The 26362-nt window shown below is 36.9% G+C and overlaps 1 protein-coding gene across 5 annotated transcripts in view; it reads right to left on the reverse strand.

The window, feature by feature from the left end:
* Positions 1-10631: 10631 nt before the first annotated feature.
* YLPM1 (YLP motif containing 1) overlaps positions 10632-26362 on the reverse strand; it is a 73424-nt gene continuing 57693 nt past the window's right edge. For 3 of the 5 annotated variants that reach the window (XM_050798650.1, XM_050798646.1, XM_050798649.1), the window contains 5 exons: positions 25578-25658; positions 22402-22453; positions 17346-17476; positions 11374-11556; positions 10632-11046 (listed from right to left, as the gene is read on the reverse strand). In XM_050798650.1, the coding sequence (XP_050654607.1) occupies positions 11410-11556; positions 17346-17476; positions 22402-22453; positions 25578-25658 (411 nt within the window). In that variant the 3' untranslated portion in view covers positions 10632-11046; positions 11374-11409. Of the gene's footprint in view, positions 11047-11373; positions 11557-17345; positions 17477-18727; positions 19342-22401; positions 22454-25577; positions 25659-26362 lie in introns of those variants that run through there. The other 2 variants (XM_050798647.1, XM_050798648.1) reach the window with 2 other exon arrangements.

Below are 26362 nucleotides of genomic sequence, written 5' to 3' on the forward strand. Positions count from 1 at the left end.
TCTGCAACTTCCTATGAATCTGTAACTATTTCAAAACAAAAAAAAATTTTTTTAAATGAGAAATCAGAATCTTTGGGGAAAAGTTCTACTGAAGGAGTGACGTACTCTAAAGAAGACCCAAAAAAGTCCACACCACCATAGAGTGTATTTATAAGGACGCTTACGCCACAAATAGAGATTAATTATCTTAGGTATCAAAGCAGATTAATTTAGAGAGATACAATCTAGCTTACTGAAAATAGCAATTCTCATTTTGTTGAGGTTTGTTCCATTTTGTCTCTGATAACTGGAACTACAAACTAGTTCTGCTCTCCTTAAAATCAGAAAGGACAAGCCACAGAAAAATAATTTGTTCTGCCCGCCCACTGCACTTCTCTTCTCCCATCTACAACCTCCTCCACACACCAGATTTCTCCTCTAAGCTTTCAAGTTTAAATAAAACTGGACTACAACTCATGTCTGTCTATCGTGAGGAAACTTCACAACAGAAAACGCCTAGGCTTGTTTTCAGGCCCACGGGCAAACATATGTTTTAGATTAAAAGGCATTTTAAATCTTGGCTTTATGAGCTCCCAAGAAGCCAAACTGTCCCTATGCCTAAGCTGTTCCCTTGGCGATCAAGCACCTTTGGAAGCCACATTAACTCTTTCAGGCTAGGTGGATTTTCTTTTGCACATTTAAAGAGTTTTAATAACAAGTATCCTTCCAACAACTATATCTTTCACACCTGCAAAGTTAACCAATAGACCAGGGCCTTCAAAAATTTTGCTTAATGAACCCATCATCAGCTAGAGATGAAATAAAATTTAAAATCCCCTTTACCCCACCGGTTCTCAAAGTTGGCTGCATATTAGAATGACGTGGTGGCCTTTTAAAAAATTACCAAGGCCTGGGTCCCACTCCTAGATTCTGATTTAATTGCTATGATGTGTAGCCTGAGCTTTGGGAGTTTTAAAATCTCCCCAGGTCAAAACCACCACATGAGTGCACAAGTCTTCACACTTTTCATATTTCATCATTCTTCCAAAAATGCATACATAGAGAAAAGAGTTATCATCTATTCGAGTCTTTTGGAATCTACACAATTATTCCACCAGAACCTTATCAATCCAGGAGTTAATGCCAGCCTTCCCTCTGGCCCTGAAAATCAACACTGGGAATGCTGCCTTTCAGGTCTAGTAGAGGCCCTGTCAATGCACTCAGTTTCATATCTAGTGAAAACAGAAGGCTCAGGTGAGAAACAGAAAATCCTCAAAGTATGTCCTTTTTAATCAAAGCTTTAATACCCAAACAAACTACATCCTATTAAGAAAAGTGGGTGTTCCAGATTTCATTTTTTTTTTTGAAAGGGGCACAGAGCCAAAAACTGTATTTTCCAGGATCATTCAAACTTGTATGAAAAGAAGAGGTATGATGTAACAAAATATTTTCATAGCACCTCTGGATCCAAGTTGTCATAATTCCAAAGGGAGCAGAGAATGACTTGGAAAAAAGAACTTCATGATTAAAGATCATTTTCTCAATTGACATTTTACCTTCCCCAAGACTGAAAGAGCATCTATTCCAAAAGCGTATTGGTTATGAACTATCGCTACTGCTTAGAACCTATTTTGTTTATCCATATCAATTCCAAATCTAGATTCAAAAGGCAGAATTCAAATGAGGGCAGCATATAAAGCTGGAATTTTAAAATAACGAGAAAACAAATTTTTTTGAAACCCCCAATGTTAAATTAAGACTGTTTCTAAAACACACATGTAGATAATTATTAGGAGAACATAAAAGGAGAAACGGTTTCTCTGTAGCCCAGTAATTCCATTCTTCTGTATTTTCCCTAGGGAAATTTTGAAAATAAGCCTGAAAAAGGCATTTATAAGGATGTTCAATGCAACACTGGTATGACAGTGAAAAACTCACAAAGGAAAAAGTAATCCATTATACACATATCATGGAATATATACAAACATGTACGCATGTATATATATATTTACCTATATATATATTTACATATATATATACGCACACACACCTGCATATGTATGTGTATCCAAGACACAGTGGGTCTGCAGAACAGTATGTAAAGAATATCAGTCATGTAAAAAACAGTAAAACTATATTTTTATAGGCAAGTATGTATGTATACAATACACACAAAAAGGTCTGAAAAAGCCACACTCCAAAATGATAACAGTAATTACCTCTAAGATTCAAGGTATTTGTGCTTACAGGGAAGAGGGGAGTGTTGAGCTTTATCTGTAATATTTCATTTCTTAATAATGGAAATGAATTCACATCTTCTGGCTAGAATAAATGAACCCGAAAAAGATGATGCCCAGAAACACTTTTAAGAAATTAAACATAATTATACCCACCTTAGCTGTGACAGGTGCCAACAAAGCTTTAGTGACACACATCCTCTTTCCTCAGTGGAAATAGTAGAAAGCAGTGGAGGGTTTAGAGCAGAAAATTCTGATCAAATTTGCATCCAGGTATGGCCATTCAGCTGTTCCACTTAACCAAAGGGAATTCTCACTGTCTTCTTTTCCTGGGATAGGTATGTGCCCACTATTTAACTGTATACACCCAAGGTGCTTACCTGCAACTTGAGAAACGGAAGCACTGGAAGGATGTCACTCAAAAGGGGTAGCAGGGAGACAATATTCATGCTTCCATGTGAAAGCCAGCAATGCACAAAAATCAACCCACTGCAAATTCAGCATCAGTATATTACGTATGTATTGCCACTTGGCTCAATGAAGACAGAAACGCTTTTCCAAAATACCAGTAAAAAGGTGCTGCTCAAAATATTTATATGTAATACAACCTGATGTTTCCTTTCCTATAAATATCTTCTTTGCCATAACTGTCTTTCAGACTTGTTATCATCCTTTAATGTCAGAAAAGTCCCAAAATGACAGCCTATTGGTAACATGTGGCTTCCAGATGTGATGTTTCTACTGTGACTATTTCACATAAAAATCCAGACTTCCACTTCATCTTCATCTAGTAACAATGGGTCTACCTTTCTTCATTCCAACCACTGGCTGGAGAACTGTCCACTGAGACAGGACAAGCACTCTGCACCATCCCAGCCTCCACCATACCCTACTGCTTCCTGAACCCTGAGACTGAGAGAGTCAAGTACCCTGTTTTATTCTGCTTCTGCTGTTGTTTTTCTCACAGTAAAGAAAAAATAATACTGTACTTACGTCTCTACCAAAGGCGGGAAAACTGAGAGTGCCAGAAGTTCTGAGAATGAGAAAGAGTATTTTTCCATAAGACTGAAGACTATTTCTACATGTCTAATCTGCAAACAAACTATGTTTCTGTTGAAAGAATACAACTAAATATATTATGAAATTACTGGCCAATTCTCTCATTTACAGTATCTTCCTGTCTTTGGAAGGCATTTGAATTTGCTATGCCTTAAATATGGATATGCCACCAGCTGGAAGATACAGAGGTAGGGAAAAAGCAAACACAAGAATTGGTTTTATAAATTATACATATATGAACCTACATTAATTTTATACTTAAAATTCACCAGGTCATCAACTCTAAATATACTTCTTGAGTAGCAACTATATGTAACAGATACTGCATATTATGTGTTACAAGGATGGAAGATGAGTAAAACATAGTTCTCACCTTCTAGGAGCTTGCATGTAAGTGGGTAGGGATTGGGGAGAAAGACATATATGTTACTCTACTAGAAAGGCAAATTAAGAGAAGACGGTAGGACACGCACAAACAACGCCTGAGAGCTGGGAGGGAACAAGATGAGGAACAGATTCAGGGAGGCAGTACCATGAGAGCTGGGCCTTGGGATAGTTTTCCCCAACACCAATCTTTTTTTTGGTATGGAGTCTTGCTCTGTCACCCAGGTTGGAGTGCAGTGGCACAATCTTGGGTCACTGCCTCCTGGGTTCAAGTGATTCTCCTGGCTCGGCCTCCCAAATAGCTGAAAATTTTTATAGCTTTAGTAGAGATGGGGTTTCACCATGTTGTTCAGGCTGGTCTCAAACTCCTGACCTCAAGTGATCCACCTACCTCGGCCTCCCAAAGTGCTGTGATTATAAGCATGAGTCACCATGTTTGGCTTTTTTTTTTTTTTGAGATGAGGTCTCACCCTGTCACCCAGGCTGGAGAGCAGTATCAGCTCACTGCAGCTGAGATTTTTGTTGCCCAGGCTGGTCTCAAATTCCTGGGCTCAAGCAATCTGCCTGCCTCAGCCTCTCAAAGCGCTAGGATTACAAGTGTGAGCCACCATGCCCAGCTGATAATGATAATATCTAAAGGATGAGAAAAGCAAGGCAGAAACAACAGAAACCCTGGGGAATAAGTCACACAGTGTAGCTGCAGTGTAGTGCACATGAAGTAAGGACAGGGCAAAAGGAAGCTGGAGAAGTAACTGGGATCATGTTACTGATAGACTTTAATGCCAAGTTGATGAATTTGTGCTCAAAAAGATGAGGAATGGGGCACTACCAAGTGAAGCAAGTAATATGCTCATCACTGGAGTGAAAGCAAATGGACTAGTTACATAAGAAATTACAAATTAAACAAAATAATTAATACTTCTGTAAGCTATTTGCATAACAATACAATTTCCTCTACTTTGTGGAGAAAACTCCACTGCTCTTATACAATCATTGAATCCAATATTCTTTGTTAATTTTCAAGCTTCTATTATTCATGAGAATTACCCAACTAAGCAGTAAGCGTTTCAGAGGGATCCTAGGTATATAGCTACCTTATACTTACAAGAGTTTAAGGAAGTTGGTTCAGAAGTAATCACATCGTTCCTGATAGTCATATCAGAATGTATTTCCAGGTCCACAGAGTTTAGTAAATACATACATGGGCACTTGCACACGACACACACAATAAAGGAGAACTCACTATCCTAGAATTTATGAAGGTCTTCATAAAGGAGGTATTGTGGTTAAGAAAAAAGAAAGTACCAGGTTATGGACCAGGAAACCCAAATTCTAGTCTTGTTTTGCCACTGAGTAACGGTGAGACTTTGAGTAGGGAAGTCACTTCCCTTCTTTCAGTCTCAGAAACCTCATCTGTAAAACAAGAAGGATCTCACCAGAACAAACTCTAAGGTCTAACCACTTCTCTAAATATCAAAAGTTTCAAGCTGGCAGCCCACAAGTCAGATGTGGCAGGCAGGCTGTGCGGGCTAAAGCACTCACAAACAAAAAGAACCTCATGCTGAAACACTGGAAGATCTCACATAAAAATACAGATTTTTCACGTTTTCTTGAAAACCCAGGGAATGTGGCAATATGAGACCTACACCCCCACATGGCCACAATCTGCTATGGCTGAGCAGGTGCTGCCCCCAACTGACCTGACCTATCTAGTTGTCTAGTTTATCAGTCTCCACCCTCTGCCTTGCTCATGTTACCTGCCTGAGTCTGTGACCCTTGCCATACACATAGGAAACATTCCCTGTATTTACTCACTCTACAGCTGTATGAGCCATGCACTGAGCCAGATGCTGTAAAAGAAATAAGCATCAGACATATCTACTTGAGAAATACAAACTCACTGTCAGAAATAACAGATTTGAGAGTGGAATTTCAAGTTATGGCAGAAGATATTATTTCAATTTTTCAAATATGGTAAGAGATGGATCTGCAGCCTAGATCAGTATTTTCAGGAAAAGGAGTATGAATATTTGGTAAAAAGTTCAAGCTTCTTAAGTAGAAGACACAAAGTCAAGCCTTTCCCTATAAACAATTAAGTCCACAGGCTCTTTGTAGATCACAAATGCAAGGCACTGCCCGCAGGCAAAGGGCTGTTGATGAATGCAGCAGCTCAGCCCTGTAAGGATGCTCCTTTATTATTTCAAACGTGAAAGCAACGGACCTGAAAACTGAGATCTGATCAGTCACTGAGGTGCACGTGCATATAAATATCCAGGTTCTGAGAACAGTGACCTAAGGTATTAACTCTCAGTCATGTGTGGACCAGAGGATCAGCAGAGTCTCTGGCCATTCTGGTTCTCTAAGACACATCATGGTTCTTTGCTTTGTCAGACTCCTATCATGCAGGATTTTCCAGGAAACAAGATGTGTCGTCTTCATCTCATTACTGTCATACTGTCTTGATAGTAGTTCACCATTGTGCTGTGCTGGTCCTTAAGCGCTTGTCATTCTTTGAGTATGTCTATGAAATGATGCCATTGGTATTTTCCTTCATTGCTAGAAATCAGGCAAGTACAGGAAGCCGCAGAACGATTGAGTATATATGAAATTCATAATTTATAACAGCAAACGAAAGCATGAATACCCATTAATAGAGACCTTGTAAGTTAAATGATAGTAAAGACATAAAATATTCTGCAGCTGCAAAAGAGAATGAGCTGGAAAGTTACTCAGTAATAAAAAGGAATAAGCTATTGACACACATAACTTAAATGAATCTCAAGAACATTACGCTGAGTGAAAAAAACCAAAATGCCAATCCCAAAAGGTTACATACTATATAACTTCATATTTATAACATTCTTTAAATGACAAGATTATAAAAATGGAGAACAGATTAGTGGCTGCCAAGGGTTAGAGATGGTGGGGTTGGGGGAATAGGAGAAAGTCTGTAGAGGGTGGTTACACCAACCTACATATATGAAAGAATTGTATACAAATATACCCATACCATATATTCCATGCTATGAAAAGAACAGAGATGCAGTTGAAACAGTTTCTGAAAATTTTCAGTAAACCTCTTTATATTATGAAGGTACCTTTGGAAAACTAAAGAGGGAGATGGGGAGGGGAGAGAAAATGGGAATATTTTATGTATGATCTGAATGAACTCTAAAACATACTGGTAAAGGAAAAATAAGGTGTTGTGTGTACAAAAACCAGGTAAAAACATTAATACTTAATGCTTATCCACACAATTTTTCTCAATTAACACTGGTTGCCTCTACAGATGGAGTCATGGGAGGCTGAGGGTTGACATGGATGGGACGCCTGAACCTCCTGAATTTTACACCTTTATTCACAAAATTACTTTCTTCTTGAATATGTGAAAATCAAGGCAAATCAATGATTCTGTGCCCTCACCTTTGTTCATACCTGTGGTTTGGCAACTACTTTCTGTTACTACTCAACCCCCTGTAAGTACTAAATTACCTTTTGCACCCAAGCCTCTCAAGCCTCCATACTAGTTCCGAAAATCAATGTCACTGGTTACCTGAAAATGCTTCTGAGTAATTACTCTTTCAACACACTGTACTATTACATATGACATAGCTCAGTTTATGATAGCTGACTATAAAACATGACAACTATCTTCAAGCCAGCTGGATATTTTGAATTTCAAAAAGAACATGTGAGAACAAATCAAAACGTAACGATGATGATGACTACTGATTTTTGAGCTTTTACTATGTGCTCAGTACTGTGCCAAGTAGCTTACATACATTATCTCAATGTTTAATAGGTGTGCTGTGTTATTTTCATTTTATAGGCAGGAAACTGAAGCTCAGATAGGTTAAGTATTTCATCCGGGCATGGTGGCTCACACTTAAAATCCCAGCACTTTGGGAGGCTGAGGTGGGCAATCACTTGCGCCCAGGAGTTCCAGACCAGCCTGGGAAACATGGTAAAAACCCGTCTTTTAAAAAAAAAAAAAAAAAAAAAAAAAAAAAAAAAAAAAAAAAAAAAAGGCTGGGTGTGGTGGTGCACACTTCTAGTCCCAGCTACCTGGGAGGCTGAGATGGGAGAATCACCTGAGCCCGGGAAGTTGAAGCTGCAGTGAGCTGTATCTAGCTTCACTGCACTAGAGCCTGAGTAAGAGTGAGACCTTGTCTCCAAAAAAAAAAAAAAAAAAGTTGCTTAAGGTCATACAGCTTCTAAGGGAAGAACCTGAACTTGTACTAGGGTCTGTCAATACTAAAAATGAGAAATCATTTTCCTTCTATAGCTTAGTAAAACTTGCCTCAGCTGAGAATCTGTTGCTTTTACAATCCTAGTAATTAAGCCAGGCTCTAGACACCTATTATCAAAATATCTGCAACTTGCAGTTAGCAGGATACAATACTTAACACAAAAACTGAGGGGGCTCCAAAATAAGAAAGCCGAAGTTGAGAATCTTAGTCAATCCAATAAAAAATTTAATAGTTGATCTCTAGATGAGATGGCACCTACTTTGGTTTGCTCAACGATCAAAACTCTTTCACAAGGAAAATACATCCAACCAGAAAATTTAAGATTTTATCTTTGTCAATAAACTTCTGGATTGAACACTGATATCTGAATCAAACTCAAACTTCTAGAAAATTATATGAATCAGGTGTCAATAGACTACTTGTGTATTATTATTAATGGCTTCTGATTTCTGTAATCAGTCCCTGAATATTTCAAATACAGCACTTAACACTCAATATTCTCAAACAGAAAAATTTCTGGGTGTCATCTACTGAATTCCTCACACAGGAAGTTTACAAGTAAAGGTGGATCACTTAAGCAAGAGATTTCACTTTTAGTTTAAAATGTCTGAAATCATCTTTACAGAGCTGACCAAAAAAAAAAAAAGAAAAAAGCTGAAATACCCACCAAGGTATCAGAAACCTTCCCGAACATAAGATTATTTTAAGTAACATGACACCACAAAAGATTTAAAATAAAACTCATATGACTAAAATCAGCAACTAAGAGAAGAAAAACAATGTTAATAAAATTAAAATTAAATGCTAGCAAATAATGGAATCCAAGATTGGTCCTCTGCATTTCCAGGGCACCTCTTAACAAACTTAAAATATTTGTATTATCAAGGCAGTTTCTACCCACAGCAAATTTCTTCTTCAAGGTACCTTGGACTTCCTATTCTACTCTGCTTCTAGTAGTAATGTAAGTGCAAGAATTTTGTTAAGCCCCACATTGGACTAGCAAAATCAATTATCAACTGGCTGTCTCCATTACTCTTTTTGGTGCCAAATCTTTTTTCATTAATCCCCTTGCATGAAGGTTGTTATACCCATTTTCTAAAGTAGGAGCACTCTATGTTCATTCTCTAAGGTCATGTAATCGGTATCTTCTGAAAACTGGCAGAGGTCCTTTCTGACTCTGTTAACTCTTCCGCAGCTCCCCACCCTGCCCTGGTATAACAGAACAGACATAAAGCCATGGCTGTAAGGTGAAAACACATACACGCAAAATTACTCATGATTCTAAGTGATTCACGGGTAATCACCACTCATTTCACTGGCATTCTGACTACTGTCAGTTAGAACATCACAAGGTTAAGGACAACTGAAATAAAGCATCCTACAGAAGAACATATTGGCCTCCATTTCGTCTGAACTAGAGAACACATTCTAGAAGTTTTGTTTTTGATGAGAATAGGCATTGGGTGGCTTTAGAAAGTAGTAAATGAGTCTCTGTACAAATAATAATTCTATTTGGCTATTTTGCGACATATCGTCACTCAACATAAAAAAGGCGGTTGAGAAAGGTCAGTACACAGAAATATATTGTAGGCCAATAAGCAATCAAAATAGCTTATTAAATACTGCAAACAGCGGAAGTTATTTAATGTAGCAATTTATACATTCAATATTGACTTTTAATGAACTTAAAGTCTCTTTTGCTTAAAAATTCAGATTTTCAGGGAAGATAAAAGTACAGAAAGTTGTTAGAATTTCCATTAAACTGGGGTATTCAGTACTATAATATCAATTTGTTGAACCCAAAGAGATACTGTTCAAATGCTACTAAGTATTAGCTCTATTCATACAGTCTTTAATGTAGGTCATAAAACTAAAGGATTTTCATCTGTGGCCTGAAAGAGAATATTTCAAAATATTGAAGTATTCAGTGAACACGTTTACAAATTGCTGAGTTGGATTACAAAATGGAAATGATGCTTGAGGAAGAAGGCTCATCTTTCACGCTAAAAGATGACTTTTTTCTTTGCAGGATGTTTAAAGAGAATAATATTTGGGTTTTATCTCTGTATGTTTCTGGGTTCCACCTGGTATTAACCACAAGAGAGGAAATTCTGTGCAGAAGGCCATGCTTTCCAGTAGTGAACAATCTGGCAAGAACTTGAAAACCTGACAGGCTTAAAGGTTACATGCCAGAGTGCTCTGCGTCTTTATTACTCTTTCCCTGCAATCTTCATTTAAAAATCTACAATTCAAGTTCAAAGTAAGGCAACAAGCTTGAGTTCCATGGAATACATCAGTTCTGTCTACCAGGAGTCAAAGCCAGATCAGGAAAAAATAAAAACCTAACAGAGTATAAAGGGAGAAAGTGAAAAAAGGAAGAAAGGAAAGAAAAGAGGGAAGAATAGAGAGGATAAAAAAATTTTTTTAAATAAAGCATCATGTTACAGAATGGATATGCTCCAGGGAACTGATGAATATTTGAACTTAAGGTTCATCAGTCTTCAAGACACAAAGATAGAGAAATAAATCAGCTATAAAACAAAGATGAGTGTTTTGAACATCATTTGAACCCTGTGTTTTACAACATGTGCTACAGAATCATTGAGCCACATAATATTCAATTAAAAAGAGGTTTTGGGATGTTCAGCTAGCATTTAATTAGGACATACCATATTTAAAAAGCAATAAAAATAAAATTAAGAAAACAAGAGAAAAGGGCCCATGCTGTATAGCCCATGAATCTCATCGGCTTTATCATGAAAGTTTATTGTTTTTAATCCTAGTACAATCAGCTACCAGTTACATACAGTAAAAAACAGAAACAGCCACAAAGCAATGATGATAGAGATAGTCTGTGACAATGTACAGTGGAGGAAATATTCTCTGTTGGAATCCTCCAGCGGACCCCCACCTGGCTTCAGCAGTTAAGCTATCACTCCCTCCCTCCCCAAAACAGTTAAAAGAAAAATTAACGTCTTGCTTGGGCACAGCAAGATTCTAATACCTCTTGGGGACACTGGAGAACTTTAAAAAAACTAAAGCAGTAGAAACAAAACAATAACTGAAACGTGGAAGCAAGGTGACACACAAAGAAGCTCCGTGAGGCCTTGGCTTCAGATCACCTCAAAGCGAACCACCTGGAAAGAAAAGAAAAGGCTGTCACACCTGGAAAGAACAGGTAGAAGGTTCAGTAACCCTTAATATAACATCACTTCACTCCTTCCCAAATCTATCGAATTCAAGTTTTTCTCAAGGTTTTTATTTTTATAAGTGAGCCAGGTTGTAGAAAATGGCTTCCTTTTCTAATAATATTGTAAATGTTAACAACTAGCACATACTTACTCTTTCAGAACTATAAAATAACACAAGAAGAGAGCATTTTTAGCAAAGCATGCTGTCTTCTTTATCTCAAACCCTTTGAAGCAACCACACAGTAGGCTATTTATATGACTGTGTACTCTTACCTTAGAGGAATAATGACTCCGTTCAAAAACTAAGTCTCATATATATTTGGTTCGATTGAGGGCTTTTTCAGCCAGGTGACCACTTTCATCTGTGATCTTCTCCCAATCAGTCTGTCCGACCACAAAACCTATGGCCCTTTTCCTATCTGCATCCTTCTTCTCTTCCAGGTCTGCCCATCTGACCTAAAAAGAACACAGCATTAGGCTGAGCTTTAGGAAAAATAAATATGCAAAGAGCCCCCTCCCTCTCTGGACAGTCTAAGGGGTAGAATGACTCATCTGAAACCGCAAGCTTAAAAAATTAAAAACTAACCCAGGAAAATTGGGAAAAGTCATATATTTTAAATCACAGAAAACTCTCTGGCCAATCCAAGTCCTAACCATTCCAGCTCCTGAACAGTTCAGCTCAATCCTGTCCTCTCTTTCTCCTCTGCCATTCCTTTTTATTTAATAATTCACTGACCTCATTTTTTTTCACCTGAAAGCAAAGCACGAATCTCTACCTAGTCTTCCTGTCTGTACTCACCCCCTCCAGATTCATGCTGCCAGAGTGAGCTTCCTAAAACACACAGTTGTGACTCATTTGCTTTAACTCCTTTCCCTACCTACCAGGTAAAGTCCAAGAACTCAGGTCCCTCTTGATCTGGCCCCAACTACTTTCCTGCAACATCTCTGGCCAGTGCCTATGGCATTTTATACAAACAATATAAACTTCCTTCTAGCACTCAGAGTGCATTGCACCATTTCTTGTCTCTGTAACTCTGCATATAAGTACTAGTCATTCTTCCTGAAATGTCTTTTCCCTAACCTTATCCACTTGGCATGAGTCCAGTCATCCCTCCCTGACTTACCCCTTTTTCCTTTGCCAATCAAATAATCACTGCTTCCCACAGTTAACTTCTGGATTTTGATATGTCTGCTTTTGAACTTCCACACTGTACTGTAATTATCCACTTACAGATCTGTCCTCCCTAACAGACTATCAACACCCTAGATCAGTAACTGAATTTTATTTATCTCTACACAGAAATATTTCTTGAAATTTAATCTTAGGGAAAACAGTAAGCTGGTATTACTACTTTCATTCATGAGATAGAGAGACCAAGAAACAGACTCAGCTGATATCCATGGCAAGATTACAACTACAAATACATGGATCAGGGATATTTCCTATTGGTATTCTGAGTTTTAAAATATATATATTCTTACATATGATTTTTTTAAATTTTTGTAATTTTTTTTTTTTTTTTTTTTTTAAGAGTCAGAGTCTCACTATGTTGCCCAGGCTGGTCTCAAACTGCTGGGCTCAAGCAATCCTCCTGCCTTGGCCTCCCAAAGTGCTATGATTATAAGCATGAGCCACCATGCCCAGCCACATATTATGTTAATATGTTTTTAAAAGTATATGGAGATATACATACTCTGTAAAAGTTCAGATTCTTAAAAAGAAACTATGAATCTGTTGCTTGCACTACATGGTACCAAAGTCCACAGATAATGTATTTTAAACATGGCTTGTGATTTATTATCTGTGACAAGGAGAGGGAACCAGAGCATGGAAACATCATGCTCTTCACACTGGACCTGGAAATGCATTATTGCTCTAATGTACACTAATTACTATTTGCATGACTGGCAATGAAATAACTAGGCTTCTAACAGTATCACCTGGTCAAAGGGAGGAGTCACAGTAATAGCAGTGGGAAGAAACTGATAACACCTGACTTTCCAGAAAGTAGGTTTTTAGTATATAGAAAACCTATGGCTCAATGTCTTTCATGGGCCTTAGTAAGAAGCCTAATAAATAATGTGGGCTTCCATATAGAAAAATCTTTGGGCATTCTGCCCATCAATGCTGAAGTACCTATTTTGATTAATTCATACATACAGCCAGGCACAGTGGCTTACACCTGTAATTCCAGCACTTTGGGAGGCCGAGGCCGGCAGATCCCTTCAGCCCAGGTGTTCGAGACCAGCATGGGTAACATGGCAAAACCGTGTCTCTACTAAATATACAAAAATTAGCTGGGCATGGTGGTGTGGTGGGTGTCTGAAGTCCTAGCTACTAACGAGGATGAGGTGGGAGAATTGCTTGAGCCTGGGAGGCGGAAGTGACAGTGAGCCGAGATCACACCACTGCACTCCAGCTTGGGTGACAGAGAGACCCTACCTCAAAAATAAATAAATAAATAAATAAATAAAATCCATATATACTCTCTTAGCGCCACCTAGGATCAAGGATATACATTTTAGCGAAAGATCATTACGAACTAAGTTTTGGGCATTTATGTGAAAACACACTACTGTGCTGAGGATGCCATGGGAATGGATTTAAATTTGCTGTGGGCTGGTTACTTTTTCTTTGTTCAGTGGCCACAGTTTGCCCCTTACATGGTAGGATTAGAAGAAAAAGTGTGTAGTTGTTTTTGAAATCAGTAGTATGTTTGCGAATAAATGCCCAAGATTTTAACATTGGAATTCGGCCAGGCACAGTGGCTCACGCCTGTAATCCCAGCACTTTGGGAGGCTGAGGCAGACAGATCACCTGAGGTCAGGAGTTTGAGACCAGCCCGGCCAACATGGCGAAACCCCATCTCTACTAAAAATACAAACAAAATTAGCCAGGTGTGGTGGTGGGCACCTGTAATCCCAGCTACTCAGGAGGCTGAGGCATGAGAATGGCTTGAACTGGGAGGCAGAGGTTGCAGTGAGCCAAAATCACGCCACTGCACTCCAGCCTGGCAACAGAGTGAGACCCCGTCTCAAAAAAAAAAAAAAAAAAAAAAAAAACCAACAACAAATGAAGTTGGAATTAAAATATTTTGGAAACTACTGTATTTTGTTAATATCTCTAATTTATACTGATGCTGTAGTAAAATTATTTATTTACATGTTGAATTCCTCCACTGGATGTCAGCTCCTTAAGAGGACTCATTCACAGACTTCATACAAAGACATTCAACATATGGAATGAATAAATGATTACCGAACCACTAAAAATATAAGAAGCAGAATAATGACTTTCAGCTTGAAATGGCTTCTTAAATGTCAGTGTCCCTTTTAATTTTCCTAGAGGTACTTTTGCGACTTACAACATTTTTGCTGTTGTTTTTTCCTGTAAAAATAAAACTGTTATAATACAGAAAAATCTCGACTAGCACTCAAAGGTTTGAGGTCCTTATATTTCATCCACTGTCACTATAAATATTTCTAAAATACACAAACTCAGCAAACACACAAGGGAAATGTTCGCCTTTCATAGTCATCAAAGAAATACAAATTAAAGTCCAAGTAAGCTACCATTTTATACCCAAGCAAGCAAATATTTTAAAAGTAAATTATATTTTAAAGTCTAGCCATTTAGGCAAAATTCTAATATAACCAACTCTACAGAACCACCTTTTCGTTATAGAGGAAGTTAATCCCAAGAACCCACCTGGTATCTGTAAAAAGCTGGATCACAGACACAAAGAAAGCCCAGAAAAGGAATGAGTAATGTACAGCATTCTGTATTCTTTACTACCTGTAGGATCTCCTTGTGCTCTAATGTTGATTTTGGTGAGTAGTTCAAGAGTTAAAAACTATCTGAAGTCAAGGTATAAGGCAGGGGAGGAGAGTTAAAGAGGAGTAACTTTAAAGAACTAGAATGTGCACCATTCAGTTCTCTTTGGTCACCTAACCTAACAAAATAAACTGCATGGCATTACATACTCCTTAGTGAAGACAGTGATAGTTACCTGAGTAAAAACAGATAAAATATTTCTCATTTTAGATTACTAATTGTTACCAGAACTACACTTTATTATTTGCAAGAAAGGGCCACTTCTGCCTCTGTTGGCTCCAGTCTTAAAACTTGAGTAAGAGGTATCATTACAAGTAGTTCTTTGGTGAGGCTGGGTGCAAATGGCAGTGGGCTCTCCCTTCCCCATCCCTTGAAGTTACACAAACAAGGGCAGGCTTTGGAGTATCTGCAGTATTTTAAAAAGTTTTGAAACCTGGATTCTTTGTAATAGTGCCCATTACAAAGTACACTAAGTACACTAAGGCACTGAGAAAATTCATTAAGAAACAAATACAAAGAAATGATGCATAGAGGTAAATGATGCACAACCTCATTCTTAAGTAAATAAATGAAAAATGAGATACTATTTTTTTTCACCTATCAGATTATCAAAAGTTAAAGAGTTTGATAACAGCACTGCTGGTCGAAGTGTAGAAAAACAGGCAATTACTTGCATGTAGGTATTTAAAGAGAGACATACACACCACAACCTTCACGTCTGTACTGGCAATAAATGGAAACACTGTAAGCATCCATCAATAAAGATATTACAGTTTGGACATCTGTCCCCTTCAAATCTCGTATTACGGTTCGGATGTTTGTCCCCTTCAACTCTCATGTTGAATTGTAATCCCCAATATTGAAGGTGTTTGGGTCATGGAGGAGGATCCCTCATGAACGTCTTGGTGCCCTCCTAACGGTAATGAGCAAGTCCTCACTCTGAGTTCATATGAGATCTGGTTGTTAAAAAGAGTTGGGACCCCCTCCCCTTGGTTCCTCTCTTGCCACGCTGGCTCCTCCTTTGTCTTCCATCATAATTGAAGACTTCCTGAGGCCTCACCAGGAGCTGATGCTAGCACCAAGCTTCCTGTACAGCCTGCAGAACAATGAGCCAAAATAAACCTTTTTTCTTTATGAATTACCCAATCTCCCATATTCCTTTATAGCTATGCAAATGGACTAATACAAAGGGACTAGTTAAATAACTGATTGTACAACCAAACAATGGCACACTAAGGAGCCCTTTAAAAAGAATGGTAGGTCTGTATATGCTTATATAGAAAGATCAAGATGGAATAGCTGAAAAAGACTTGTACAGAACAGTATATATGATCCCTTTGCTTTGTTATTTTGTTTTAAAGGATATACACATCTATCACTTTTACTGAGTTCAAAATTTATGTAAAGACCTATCTAATGCCCTAGCTTCATTTCTCTATTCCCTTTCATAGCAAAACTTCAAAAAGTTGCCTACATATGCTGCACTGTACTTCATCATTTCTTATTCATTCTTTAATCTGCTCCAAACTGGTTTCTGCCCCCTCATCACTGTAGACTGATGACAAACTACAATCATCAGTGACCTCCATGTTGCCACATCTAGCAGTCATTTATCTGTTCCAAACTTACTTGTCTTTTCCGCATCATTTAAAAACTGACTACACTCTTTTCTTCTTGAAACACTTAGCTCTATCTGAACTAAATTTTGGAGTCTGGCGTCCTATTGCCTTTTCCATTTATACTTTTTCCTTGGGCAAGATCATTCAGTCCCATGCTTCTAAATACCATTTCCTGAAATTTGTTAGTTCAGTCTGATCTCTCTGGTGAATTTTGTACTAATAAATCCAACAGTCATTTTGACATTTTCACTTACACTTCTAACTTAATTAGAAGAAAAATTAGAATTTCTCTCACAGAACTTAAATTATTTCTCTCAGTTCCAAAAATCATGACTTATGACTCCCTCAGTTTTCTCTCTCTCACTAAATGGCACCACATATATGCAGTGCTCATGGCCAGAGTACCAAGGGGTCACCCTTGATTCTATCTACCTTTGGACCCTCCACACTCCATCCATTAAGAAGTTCCACAGGTTCTCTTCAATACCCTACTCTGTACTTGGCTTCTTTTGCCCCATGACAAAATGGCACAAGTGACTGGCCACTCCCAATGCCTTTAAGGTTAACGCACTAGCCATGTGAGGTTCTGTTCTCCAATTTTTCAAGTTACTTGTACATTTTGATGAGATAATTTATAAGGTATGACTCCTTTTTGGGAAGTGTAACATGACATAGCGTAAACTAAATCATTTTAAAAATAGCATTCATGTGATTATCTGCCTGTAACTTCCTAAAACCAGATGCCTAAATGGGCCCTTCATTTGTTGGCAGTTATTGACAAAGTCTCTTACCCTCTTCTTCCCAGGCTCAGAAGCACGAGTATCATAATCATCGGGGAGCTGAAGATAATCCTCCATTCTGCTGGCAATGGCCTCCCAGTCACGTTTCCTTTTAGTACCAGTCCTCAAGCCATCCAACTTGTCTGAGGGACAAACACAGAGCCGTAGCATTAAGGAAGAGTGTGAGTTTGCACACGACACACACACAGGGGAAAAGAAGGCTGGAACACTTTCAGAGGGCATATCCACAATTTTGAGTGCAGCATCACTTGCAGATCCAAACTATCTTCTTGGCTGAGATAATATCAAGTTCTGTGCCAGAATTTCCATTGTTTGGTATTCCCTCTGGTAGCCATTATGTTTATGATGTTGGTTTAAGAGCAAATATGGGCAAGGCAAGAAAAGGCACTTGACTCCTGGTCTCCTTGTCCTCCCACCCACCATGGCTCTCATGTTCTGATGGCAAATGCAAAGTTGGGCTTTTCCAGACAGTGTCTTCCATTCTTTTTTTCTTTAACACAATATTAACACCACCCATTTCATCTGCAATCATGTTTGATACTGTGTCATATGAAAAGCAGGTAGTACCAAGAACTTAATGAGCCAAGCTAACGTTTAAGGTTTTAGATGAACAGTTTTTTTTTTTGTTTGTTTTTTTTTTTAATTGCTGTGAGTGCATTCACCATGAATTAATGTTCATGAATAAGCTGACTATATGAGATCACCACTTTCTTTGCTCATACTATGAAGCTGACCATTCTGAGGCTAAGGGCTAGTCAGATAATTTTACCAGACCTGATAATTCTTTCTGAACCCTGAATCAGAGAGGGCTAGGCTTTCCAACAACTTAAAAACTATAATCAATTAATGAATAGGGATTGCAGATTCAGAAATTATGAGATATGAGTTTAGGTGTCTTAAAGAAGAACACGCAATGAAAATGTGTTGAGTCTTTTATTGGTTATTAATAATTGATTTTGAACGCTACATGTAGGATATTATGAGTTATATACATTTTTTGCTACAATGAAGCACTAAACTTCTGAATCATCTGAAGTTATATAAACACACTAGTACTAGGCAGGCCAATGAAGAAAAGCCTAAAAACTTCAGAAACACAGCATAACCACACTTCATTGAATTCCATAAAGAGTGTATATAATAAAAATCTTTTAGACACCATGTTGGAGAGAACTTGGTATGAAAAGTGCAGTGAAAGCAGTGGCAGAAAGGGTAAGTTTATGTTTCAAATATAAAAGTTTTACACACAACTGTTACAAGCTTTAAAAACCAGTAAGATTTTGCATTCGTGGCAAAGTTTTTTGTTCCTAAGCCCCTTTCCCATAAAAGTGATTATCATTGAAAAATCAGTAAGGCAAACTGCAACAGTTTATAAAACTCACAAAAATTTTAATCATCTCATTTTGGCAAAATTTTAACATGTATGGATTCAAGAGATCCAGTCGTCTAATCTCTGGAATCACGTGCTATACCAAATGGCTCTATCTACGTGTATATGACGGGCCATATTATACATGATCTTAAAGAAGTGACCCCCTGACTGCACAGGGACACAGGTTATGGTATTAGAAAACCAACAAAGTCCCACAAACAATAAAACTGTTCTCAGTTCAACAGTGTACAGTATTACCAGAAGAGAAAGAAGCTCCAACACACTTATTAAATAAACCTCAAAGGATTTCCAAACTTAATACGATCAACTTTGACATTAACATACTTCAAAGTAAAAATTTCATATTTCATTTCCAACAACAGAGCACAGCCAGGCAGCAATACAGAAGGGCAGTGTGAAAACTGCAAGAACTTTTCCTCATACACTGGGTATATATGACAGGAGTTACAGTTGCAACATGGAATTTCAGAAGAGCATGTATTTCTAGTCTGAGCACCCTTGTTGAAATGTTTAATTTGAAATTTTATTGTGCAAATATGTTTAAAGTTTCCTTCTTGGGCTGAAGAAAGGCTCACACCTCTTCCACATGGCATACTGGAAACCAAACACACAGATGGATGGCATAAGGTGAGGGGAGAGAAATCTGGGGTTGTTAATTACAGAAAGACTGGTGTTCAATCCATGCACACTAATGATTTTCAGAGATTTCAAAAGATGAAGTTTTAAGATGAAGATGAAGTTTTAAATCCAACTTGGCAGGTCACAGAATTTTACCACATATTTGAAACAGTATGTATTATAGCACAACAGAAAAATTCCTTAGATACAGCTATGTATTTTCTAAATGTAAATGGTATTTCTGAAAATCTGTTCGAAGTAAACACAAGATTACGCACCTATACAAATAATTATATTCCAACTCTGAAGAGATGAATCTGTCTGACACGTAGAAAACCAATATACAACTCATGAGTAGAGACAAATGACACTGAGATGAGAAAAGCAAAAGTACTTTATATGAAGAAACCTAAATTAGGATGATAACAGTCTCAAATATTCTAGCTTCACAGTATGAGAAACTAAAATCATGTCACTGGAGTTTAAGTAGCTTCAATGCTGAATCCCAGCACCTGATGTGGCAAGTAACAACCTGCCCTTGCATTAGGATGCCTGTGTCCCAGCAGGGAAGAACCAGTCTGGTGGGACTGAAGGTGGGCCACAGGCAGCCTTCAACAACTCCATGCCAGAGGTAGCTCAGGCCTGTTGTGAACTGTTCTAAAATCACATCACTTTCAATTTAACATTCAGGCAGAGGCTGAACTGTGTACTATACTTAATGAGCATAGATCAAGAATCTGCAATAAGATCTAACCAGCTGCTTGAAAGACTATAGGTAAGTATGTTCTCACTGGCAGACTCATTTGTGAATCAAAATTCCTCTGTTTCAGATTCAACTGTTTTCACTCAACACGTGACACCGCTAAAACATAATATATTTCCACCCAGTATAATCATTTTCCAAGAGTAATTGGGGAATGTTGGTAAAGTACTCAGAAAAATAAATTGTACTTGGTAATCAAATTATATTAAATTTGTTATGATAAGGAAGGCAACATAAATAGGCTACAAGATCCGACACAAGATCCTCATGTTTTAGAGAAGAATCTTCTCAGTTGGGTCAATGGACCAACCTCAAAGTAGTAAGCACTTTCAAGAATGCACACTCTTTGCCTTCCTCTGTGGTAGGATTAGCTCTCAATACAGTGGTGCAAGATACAAGTCCTTATATATAACATTACTGTCACTCTTGTTAAAAAATAAATAAAAACCCAACTGCAAATATGTTAAAATTTATTTCCTAGATTTATTACCAGATCTTCAGTGCCTTTCATTGAAATGGTTTATTTTAAAAAATCCATTTCTGGAATTCATTATCTACTATTCTGTCTTTAAAACTGAAAATTTGTATAAAATGTATTTTCTGAGAAGCAAATGGTAGACGGGCCAGAATTTTTTCCAGAAATTCCAAGAAATACCAATATTAATATATATTCTTGAATAATCATCACAACTAAATTCCCTTTTCCTTTTAAAAACAGAAAAGTAAAAGATGGACTGGTTTGAGTTTAAAACAGCATTACCCCAGATCATGTATTACATGAGGCCTCTAAAGATTACACGTTAAGCTAATATTTATCACTTTTACATCCCCCTTAACTACCTTTATTTATGATCTCTCTTTGCCCCAAAAGATAATCAATATTTAGAGAACCAGAAGAGAGAAAAGACCTTAGCATATTATGGGTCATTGTAATGTACAGAACTTCACAGAGAGTTAATCTAACGTCGAAATAAGCAGAACTAAAGCATTATTATTATTTTTAAAGTATTTTGTAATTTTTATTTTCCTACATATTTAATTGCATTTAAACACATAAGTGCTTTAAGGGTCTCTGGAAGATGACAATTAGTTATTATTAAGATTTCCCACAGAGGGAAGACGACTAGAAGAATATGTCAAAAACCACATAAAATTTTCACACAACAGAAACTAAAAAAAATCTTTTAGACTTGACAACAAAGCACCTATACCAGTAATGTAATAATACAGTTCGCGGAACTGTCTTTTAACACAGGACCTGGTCAATACCAACTGCTAACACAAGTAGTTGGGGCAAATTAAAGGCATAGCTTATGTAATTGCATGTAAAATGCACTCCTTTGATGTCAGAAACACATGTCCCAAGCAATGAAGCAGCTAAATGACTCACACTTCCTGTATCAATTTAAGATACTTAGATGGTTCCTTTAGTTTTGGAGTATAATACCAGGAAAAGAAACATAAACTGACAGTCATACCTCATATATCAGTAAGGCTGATCTCAAAAAGTCCTTAGTACATTGTTTTAGATTTTTATTCATACATCTTAATCAACATGTTAAATGGTTCTCTTTAAACGAAGTAAAACTGAAAAACTATTTTGCAGTTTTCACCAACAAATACTAGAGGGAATCCATTGGGTATGTATGACTTTTTTGTTTGACAGATAACTTCACATTAAGCAACTTCAAATTCTGATTTAGACAATCATTTAAACTGGTTTAACCTTGGAATTTGGCATTAACAATTTGAAGAAAAATTTAAACTGAATTTTATAAAGCAGGCTCCTCAAAAACCTGAATTACATATCTGCTTCTCTCTACTCAGAAACTCTCATTTATTACACAAGGAGAATAAATGCCTTTTAATTAATTTTAAACTTTATATTATTTTTATTATCTAAAGTATTCATAATCAAGTTTAACTTTGGACTGCACTTAAATATTCTTTAAAAAAGAAATCTCATCAGCACCAACATTTCTGATTAATATAAAAGAATAGATTTTATAAGTGACAATATTTTGTTGCTAAATTATCAAATATTTCTGTTGACTCTAAAAACTTTAAATAGTATTGAAAGCAGTTCTTTTAAAATACTTATGACTTTGTCACAAGATATAAAAGCTAACAAAATAGATTGGAGGATATAAGGTAGGCCAGAAATCTCTGTTCAAGTAGAAGTTTTAGGAAATTTGTTCCTCTTATAGCAGAAAAGATCTATGACCATTACCATCAGGTATCACATATAAAAACAGGAAAAAGGAAATACCCACCTAGCTTTGCCTCAGATGTGTCCATCTCCCATTTGCTTTTCGGAATGTAACCCTAAATCGTACACAGAGAGAAGCTCGAAGGGTTAGAAAGAGACACATACATGCATATCACGTTTGAACTGGAAAAGCATTAAAACTGGGAATGGATTCAGTTTCCACTGACTAGCTGTAAATACATCCTTAGGGGAAACACAATCTCACTATCTTTGAAGAAACTAAATGACCAAATTCACCAAACTGCACTGTCCACATTTCGGAGTAGTCACTTCAGAATAGTATCATGAAGGCGCTCTGAGGCAGCTACAGTTCAGGACTCACAATTGTAGTCTGAACAACAGCTGTATAGCAAATACGATAAGAATGTACAGGTAGTTACTGTGCTAATATTAATATTATTCAGAGTATCAGATAATTTGTAATACTAGCTAGATTATCTTCTAAATATAACTGCTATTATCAACTGATAGTAGCCATAAGGTCCAAAAAGTGTTCTTCAAGATAGTTACTTTATATTTCAGTAATTTCAAGTACTCAAAAGAAAGGAAAAGAATTGGTAGCACTTAACCCAATTACCCAATTAGGAAGTTCAACTTCATTTTAAAATGACTCAATTCATTTACCAGTTAGAGCATACAAAGGCTAATTTTACTGAATCAAATTCAGAACATTTTTATTAGTTGAAAACTAGATTATTATTTCTGATGTTTTAAAAAATTATGTTATCCTATTATATGCAAAACCAGAAATCTCCACTGGCAACTTACATCTTATATTTCATAAAATAACTGGGTGGCTTATTTCAAACTCACTCCCAAAAGATTTTCAAATTTCCTAATGTGCCTATTGAGCTATGCAGTAATCATTTCTGTTTATTCACCTAGCAAGTATATGCTTTTACCATGTGATTTATCATGATTCCCCTTTACCTTCATTTAGACTGTTTTCCATTGGACCTAACATACAGAAATGTTCATATTGGAATCTAGTAAATAGGACAGATTCATCAATGGTGTCAGCATCTTCTTTTATGAATCAATTTATCTCTCTACTGTTGGTAATGTTCAAGTTCGTGAAACAAACTGACACACAAGTAAAGTAAGTCACAAAGCATTTTGAAGATTTCATGATGATAGCTTCTGTGTAAGAGTTTACTAGAACATAATCCTATGGTTTCATACATTTCTAGTCTATCAGCCAGAACTATTAATTCAACTTCAACTTACTAGGTAGTATTTTGGATTATAAATTATATATTTTCCAAATACATTTTTTAGAACAAACCAAGACAAAGCTATGCTGAAGTGATAGTGCTAAAAGTACTGAAGACAAGTTACATCTTAAAAATCATCTGAAAACTAAGCATCACTGGAATAATATATTTATAAATTTTATCTATTTAGGTTCACTGAAGCACTAAAGGCGGCAAACTATCATACCAATGATCCCCTACAAAGGATTATCTTTACCAGCAAAACTTTGGATTTCACCCAGTTATATTAATAAGTGCAGAGTGGAAAATGCAAGGTTTACTGATAATTCCATTAAAATAGACTGAGTGGTTGGTGTGAAACTTGCTCTTAACCCTTGGTTAATATATTCTCCAAGAATCTTTCACTCTCGGAATAGACTCCAATAGTAAAAGATTTCAATTCTGCATCTTTGAACGGGTTAAGAGAAGTTTTATAATCAAGTTAGGCAAACAAGTGTATTCATTCCCCACTGCTGGAATCATCCTGGTCTTCCTTTAAACTATATTATCCTCCCATTGCTTGAAATTGTAGGCCACTTGGAAATAAAGCAGATAATCCAGCAGGGTAGAATTCTAAGGCTTCCTTGCCATGACTCTGACATAAAAATATAGTATTACAGTGTGTTTCACTTTAAAAAAGTAATAGTACATTCAGTTAAAAGTTCCCAAGTTTTGACCTACACCTAAGCAAGTCAGATGTTACGAACCATATCTTGAACTGAAATCTCCACAATAGAAAGACGGAGCTTCAGAAAGCTAAAACATTATAGACTTCTCACGTAGTCAGTTTCTAGTACACACGCTGCAAATGGCTAAAGAAGTCATTAGCCATATTCCAGAAGAGCGTGGACCTTGTAGTGAATATCCTGCCTAAATTTTAAATTATGTATGCCAAAATACAACTTAAGAAAAATAGATTTTAAAAAAACACATACTGAGACTCAAATGCCATTAACTTTAAAACTTATTTTTTAATCCACATTTGAAATCTTGGAATGTAGAGGTTGACACCATCTTTATATAAACACAGTTTTTATCAAGAGTCCTCTATATCACACACGGGTTCGATGGGACCACTCCCTGGAGATTCTGTATACTCTAGGGGGTAGGAGTCAGAGTTCTCATTTTGTACATTTTCAAAGGAATATGAGGAGCAACTTTAGCAAGGGCTCAAGTATTAAATAAACCGAGTAATATTCTGGATTTAAAATGCAACACTATTCCAAGGCATTGCTAATCTCTGTACTTCAGCAAACACTGAAAAGTCAACGTAATTCTATAGGTCGCATATTCTTGAATGACAGGGAAAGGCAAACGTCTCTACAGAGGTGTGATCAAAAGCATTTTACATTAGGTACACAGAAACTTTAAACTCACACTATGTAAGCCTCTAATCAGCCTAAGCAAAATCCATTGCCTACACAGTCATTTAATTTTTCCCTGTCACTTAGGATAAAATGCGGAAGAACAAATCTAGCAGCCAGTGGCAACCCTCTGCCTCCCCATTCAGTAAGTTCTTCTGCCTCAGTTGACAGAAACTAAATTTGGAGATCTTGTAGCAAAGAAGAGACAATTATGCCTATGTTGGGTAGGCTGTGCCACATATCTGCTGGAATGTAAGAATGCCCTTTCATATGTAATTATTTTCTTAAAAGGTATACTCCCCTAAAACCACCCACAAATAGATGAGTACAAGAGTAAGTTTCTTAGCACTCTGTTAAAACTTTCTTTTAACACCACAGTAGAGGGTTCTTTTGGTCTGGGGAAAAAGAAAGAGTATCCAAAAGTCTCCTTGAAGATGATTATGGAAACTTATACCGCTAAAGTGTGTATCAACAGTAGTTGTCTGACCACAGATCTGAATTTAAACCTTCTTTAAGAATTTTAATAAAGAGACACTGTTCAAAGTGGTTGGTCTGTCTCCTACCAGTTCGCTTTCCTCTTCCTCTGCATCTTTCTTTTCTTCTTTCTGTTCTTCGATATTTGCATCAAAATCTTCCATCTCTACCTGTACCAACCATTAAAAAAAAAAAAAAAAAAAAAAGACTGAGTTAACATTTAGCAAAATGTTGACTCCTTCATTGAGATCTGGAATGAACACAGTAGCCTAGAGCAAGACAGGCTCACTGTTACATACCAAGTAATTTTTAACACCCTAAATTTTGAAACAGAACTGATAAAACACAGGATATTATTGCCTTTAATTTTCCTTGAATATCCATCTGTATAATTCCCTGTAAAGTATAAGTGCTAAGTAGATGGCTACCTATTTTGAATGCTTATGGATTACTAGAATTTTCTTTTAAAAATCTTTAACAAGCATTTTTCCAATCAGATAAAAACATGTCCATGATTCAAATTTCAAAATATAAGAAAAAGTATACTGAAAAGTGGGATGATATTGGCTTGGCCCAGAGTGGTAGCAATGCAAATAAGCAGATGAGTTAGAGAGGTCATTAAAAGGTAAAACTGACTAAACTTTCTTGACTACTTGACAGGTTTGAACACCGGTATAAGGGCAGAGTAAAGAGTCAGGCCTGGGCACGGTGGCTCACGCCTATAATCCCAGCACTTTGGGAAGCTGGGGCAGGAGGATCGCTTGAGTCTAGGAGTTCAAGACCAGCCTGGGCAACATAGTGAGGACCCATCTCTAAAAAAATAAAATAAAAAATTAGCTGGGCATGGTGGCATGCGCCTGTACTCTCAGCTACT

Source organism: Macaca thibetana, chromosome 7 (genome assembly GCF_024542745.1).
Source record: "Macaca thibetana thibetana isolate TM-01 chromosome 7, ASM2454274v1, whole genome shotgun sequence".
NCBI classification, from domain to species: Eukaryota; Metazoa; Chordata; class Mammalia; order Primates; family Cercopithecidae; genus Macaca; species Macaca thibetana.